At 49.8% G+C, this 5,682-nt stretch overlaps 2 protein-coding genes across 2 annotated transcripts; both read right to left on the bottom strand.

Moving 5' to 3' along the window:
- Positions 1–2,767: 2,767 nt before the first annotated feature.
- Positions 2,768–3,491, bottom strand: NGA_2067200 (protein kinase domain protein; the record flags this gene model as incomplete). Its single annotated transcript, XM_005856074.1, has 1 exon — positions 2,768–3,491. A coding segment is annotated over one exon (455 nt), but the record flags the coding sequence as incomplete, so codon positions are not given.
- A 39-nt stretch (positions 3,492–3,530) lies between these two features.
- NGA_2066820 (protein kinase domain containing protein) lies at positions 3,531–3,690 on the bottom strand (the record flags this gene model as incomplete). The annotated part of the gene is made up of 1 exon (XM_005856073.1): positions 3,531–3,690. A coding segment is annotated over one exon (160 nt), but the record flags the coding sequence as incomplete, so codon positions are not given.
- Positions 3,691–5,682: the final 1,992 nt, after the last annotated feature.

Below are 5,682 nucleotides of genomic sequence, written 5' to 3'. Positions count from 1 at the left end.
TGTACTGAGCGTCACTACCGTGTACCATACTACTGTTTTTGTCTACAAATTGTCATTTAACGTATTTTCAGCATTAATTTCCGCACACTTACCTGGACGGCCTCTTGAGAAAGGAGGAGGGCGGACTCTGTCTAGAGCCGGGGGACGCATTGCTCGATATTCCTCTTCTTCATCATCGCCTTCCTCGTCCGCATCCTCGCCCTTCCGATTTACTCGACTGCGTACTCGGCGGCGCCGATTGCCTTCCTTGTCATACATACTCTGCATAGATATTTTGGCGCGTCTTCCACTCCTTGGATCCATATTACATATTGGTAATGGAGCACCAGAATACACACGCCTTACTTGGCAGGCGTTAAAAAGTCGAGGATACAAGAAACCTCGACAGAGCCGCATACAGCAGCCGTACACGAGTACGGCTGCAGCGATTCGCCGACAATATGAATCACTGCAACGATGCCGCATGCGAAGAGGTATTGATGGGCGTTGCAGTGGAACGATGTGTGTGCTGAAGTTGATGTTGCGAGAGGACCAACGCAGCGAAGGCTGAGACACTCGGAGCCGCCACTGCACCAGAGCGAGAAAGCAGCGACGCGCGGAGAGCAGAGGGAGACGAGGGGAAAACCCTGTGATGATAGCGTGCCGGTTTTACAATTGAAACGACAAAATCCTCGCACGCTATTCATTGATGCTGTTGTAAGTGTGAGTGACTCCGAGGGAGAGTACATGTTAGGTCAACTAGCACGCTCGCGGGTCTCCCCACGACTCGAGACTTTCGTACAAAAAACTCCGTATCGCTCGAGCCCCGCCTCGCTGCGTCCTACTCAACAGCTGTAGCGTCTACGAACAATACTTACCCGCTAGCTAGAAGTACAAACAATCTTCCGTGAGACAGCCCTCTTGCTTCTGGTGTATTATCTGTGCCTAACGGCTAGAAGGCTTGAGAGACGGAGACAATACTGCGGCTCCTGGCTGTTTCCACATTTTTCCTTTCCCAGGTATGAATGACCTGTCGTGAAGGGGTGAACTCAGCCAAAGCTATCTAATCTAACTGTGTTTTCATTCAACCTTGTGGCTTCTCTCGCCTCCTAAGAATTGTAATTCAACATGCTCCTCCTTCCTGCCCCCCGTGACACACATACTTTCGCAGCGGGCTGTACGTTTGAGGCTTTAGCAGCATTTCTATATTGATAAGACTCTGTACGGAAATATGTGATGATAAAAGTTTATGAACCGCAGCAATCCCAATTCTCAGCTGATACTTGATGTATCCATCTCCCCCTCTCTGCTGCATAAGCAGTCGTGATCGACCCATCAGACGACTGTCGCAAGGCTTGGCTTTGCGGCTCAAATCAATAATACCTGACCTACAATGAGATTTCGAAGGGATCTATCGCTTCCGCTCTCTTTCTGCAGGCTAGCTCGGCTGGCAAGCTGCATCTTGCTGATGATAATGCTACAAATGGTTCCAGCCTCTCGGGATGAAAGACAACTGAGAACCCGTTTGAGTAAGTGAGGACTATTCTCGGAACTTGTACAGTCACGCCTATCACAATTTATCGCACTCAATCAAACATAATCGGAAATGGCACATTTTACCATTCAAACACAGCCGAGGCCCTTGTGGTGGTCAACCAGTCTCGGGCCATCCAGCAGCTAGCCACGAAGCTTAGCGCGGAGATCAGACGTGAGGTCAGTTTTGCATTGATAGGATCACAATCTCGAAGCGCAGCCAGGGCAGTGTTGGGCGTTCTTACCGATCGCAGAGGCTGTTTGCACTGGAATTCGTCTCAGGCAGAGCCGGACGCTTGGGTGACGTCAAGAGCTAAAGTGCGTGATGCCATTGCGCAGGCGGCTGAGGTCCGACGTACCGATGGAGAAGTTGTTCTGGTGGTCGAGCACATGGAAAAGTTGCACTGTGACAATATTATGTACTTGAATAATCTCATGCTGGCTATGGATAGGTCAACGGACTCAGGCGTCGATCCCTTGCCCACCACCTTGTTTTTCCTGTTCGAAGAGGACCCTCCCCCTGGAGTATTGATGGATGGGGGGGTTCGCAGCCACTTGGCGGAGGGAATCGACGAACGATGCCGCCCGGGGCCTGAGCTGAACCTAAAAGCTTTTTTTGGCCGTACAGTGCCCATTACATTTTTGCCTGTGCCTGATGATGTGCCAAGGGACACCCAGCCTCTTTGCAGTACCATACCACTCAAGCACGACAAAGCCTCGTGGGCATCGTCCTGGTTATCGGATAGTCACTGGAGCCTGAACCTGACGGGAAAACTTCTGGTAGTGGCAGCCATGGGTTGGGTTGCCAACGTTTGCGTCTCTGCTGCACGACGACGGATAGTGGGCAAAGCAGTAAGTGTAACCACGTCTGGGTCCGAAATGGAGGGAGGTGAATCAAAGAATTGCAGAGCTACTTTGGAAACCCTGACCTCTGTGCGTGGGGGCAAGCGTGCGGTGCATGCGCCTCGTGGCTATGAGAAGGCCGCAGTGGCTGGTCAGGGATTCCTTGTCGCGGACGACACTCAGAGCATGAGGAATGCACAGGAAGCGAAAGCCCAGATGTCATCCGAGTATGAAAGTACCGACGCGCCAAGATGCAGTGTGCGTCGCGTGCCGAGGCGTTCTTCGCCGAAAAAAATCTTCTAGACATGTGGCAAGAAAGATGCGTATCAATAACTGCTGTCTGATACGTATGCACGCTTCAAACTATCTTGCGTTTTAATGGTATGCTCTGTTTATCAAATTTGAGACATAGAGCACCACCTTGAACGGGACCTCAAATAAGACCAAGCGCGTCATCATTACTTTTTTCCTTGTAACATTGGCTATGCTGTTGCATGACTGGACTAGTGATGCGATTGTGAAGCTGTGCTTTTGTTTTTTCCACGAAAGCTCTCCACGTGCTTCATGAGGATTTATACCTCGCAAGATTTACACTCCACACAAGCTTCCGAGGTACGCGAAAGGGGTGGTATGTCTCGTCACTGCCCTTCGGCAGATGTAACATGCCGCGATCTCATCGTCTCAGCTTAGCGGGGACTCTCTTTCGTCCATCTCGACACCAGTAGAGGACGACTTGAAAATAGACGGCCCTTTTTCACAAATGTAGACGTAGTGCACACTTCCACCATAACTTCCATCGGCAAGATCCCCATCGGCCGGGTTAGAGGAAGAAGGGAGGCCATCGAGTTGAGCTTTTGGCACTGTGTGTACACTGACTCGCCACGAGTAAGCCTCTTCTTGCAGATACTGCAGGCGATTTTCGGGAATGCCATAAGAAATAACAATGAAGATGCCGTCAGCCTTCAGCACTCGAGACACTTCCATGCACATCATGGCTCCATTATTCAGAGATCCATTTCCACACAGAATAGAATCTAGCGTGCCCTTATCAAGAACCACATTAAAGGAGGCGTCGGGGAGGTTCAAGGCACACGCATTCATGTGCTGCCAAACCATACTGGTCTTTCCTCGGTGCGATTCCCGCATCTGGTTCACAACTACACGTGAAATGTCGATATTCGTGATGTGTGTGAAGCCATCCTCGTACATGTCCTCACTCATTGAGGAATTGCCGCATCCGGCCATCAAAATAGAATCACTCTTGCGAATATGTTGCTTTAATAGACCCTTCAGACCGCTGTACCGCTGATACCAATCAAATGGCTCTGGATCCCTACAGGGTGTGTGCATGAAAAAGGAGTGAAGGCGCGCATCGACGAGGCATTCTTGGCACTGGGACTTACGTGGTGTAACGGCTATCCCAATAGCTAGCTCGACCATAGCACTGCGACATAGGATGCTGCTCGGATAGCACTTGTGCGACTATCATATCGTAAGGCAACGATGCTTAAAAGGTGAGTCAAGAAAATCGGCGCAAACCAACGACTTGTGGAAGAACAACGTGCAGCAGCGTGAGTTGTTGAATGCAGTAGAAAAAATAGAAAGATTCTGAAACACGGGTTGGAAATTAGTAATGCACTGATGAAAGTACTTGGAACGAGCAAGCAAAGCCTTTCCAAAGCAAGTCTACCCATCGCTCTAGCTCTTTGCTTTCGTAGCACGAAGACACAAGGAGGAGAAAATGAAGGTAAAGAAGCGACGCACGTAGGAGCAGGATCACCACAAGTAGTACAGCAGCCACCCATAAGATAATATGCTGCGGTACTGCGCATTCTCTTGGCTGGTGGGCCCTTGAAATAACTTCCTCTGTCCCAGGCGTCGGGGTCATCGGGCGACGGCGAGACTCGGCGAGGCGGCGAGTCTGAGAGCTGACCCGCCACACGTGCAAAATACAATATACAACATCGAAAATTGACATCACGAAGCTAAAGACATGAGATGATATCATATGTTCGCGGGGTTCGCTGTGTGTCATACGCAAAACCTTTAGCAGTGCTCTCTTTTGCGTTTCATGTGTGTCCGGTGTTTGTTTTGTTCCTTACTTTTATCTTGATAAGGGAGGAAGTGCAGGATAACGGGCGACGAAAATGAGAATGTACAAGTGGCTCTATCCTCGATATGCTACCTTCCAGTCATACAAGATACCAAATAGTAAAGCAGAGACAGCAGGCAGTAAGAAGGCCGATGATGATGTTGTCTCTCGTCTTTATTCGTTGGATGGCATCCACCACGCGGCTTATAGACGGTAAATTATTAGCCAGACCCGCAAGACCGCTGTTCGCCCCTGTCAATGAATGCCTCTGTGCCCGAAGGCCGTCTTTCGTTTCCATTGCTTGACTCAGTATGCTGTCGACGCCGCGAAGTGAACTATGAATCGCGTTTCTCTCCCGCAACAACTGATCCATTTGAGGATTGCCCCAGTCAGCACCATTCTTCGTTCCAGTATTCGGCTTTCCTCCTGCTCTTGTACTAAGCAGTTCTGCTGTTTCCCGCTTTCGCTGAAGCACGGTCTGACTTTTTTGAAAGTCATTGGCGTAATAATCCAAGATTTCTCGATATCTCTGCAGCACGGCCGAGCTGGAGGGTCGCGCTCCGTGAGCGAGCATTTGGCCCATCGCCTCATTGCATTTTGCTAGCTAATGTGTCAGCGTGGTGTGGCACACGAGACAAATCAACCTTCATGAGGAATTCACAAACGTTTATCAAGGGACACTACCATAATTATCTGTCATACCCCAAATTTGATGGATCTATGCATGATTGTAAATCTCTTACCGCCGCAAGCAAACTTTCGATCTCCGCGACGATGTTCAGCTCTTCTGAATCTTGCAAAAGCGGGTTTTCTGTAGTTATTGGAAAGTTGTGCGCGCCGGGTCATCGCTTGAGCTCCAATTGGCTGTATCTCCGGAAGCGCGACCTTAACGCGACCAAAACCTCACCTTCATCATGACGTGTGTCTCCATTGCTACTCTGTGCCATCAACGAAAATTTCTGGCATTTTCCCTGTAGCGAATGAGGAAGAAAGCGAAAGGCTTCGTGACTGAAGGCCTAATAGCAGCAATTATACGCGCCGCGAGTCCGTGGACAAGCTGAAAAGGCACGTACCTCCAACTTATTCTCAATTCCACGAACTTTACGTTTCAGCTCGTCCCAATCCGCCATCGAGAAATTTGCGAGGTAATGGTCTGCAGGAGATGTTGCGGTGGCGGTGGATGCTGGGGGGGACTCGCGTAAGGATGTATCACCTTCACAATACTTCTTACCACT

The sequence above is a fragment of the Nannochloropsis gaditana genome, assembly GCF_000240725.1.
Source record: "Nannochloropsis gaditana CCMP526 unplaced genomic scaffold scaffold046, whole genome shotgun sequence".
NCBI classification, from domain to species: domain Eukaryota; class Eustigmatophyceae; order Eustigmatales; family Monodopsidaceae; genus Microchloropsis; species Microchloropsis gaditana.
This window is presented reverse-complemented; position numbering and strand designations above follow the sequence as displayed.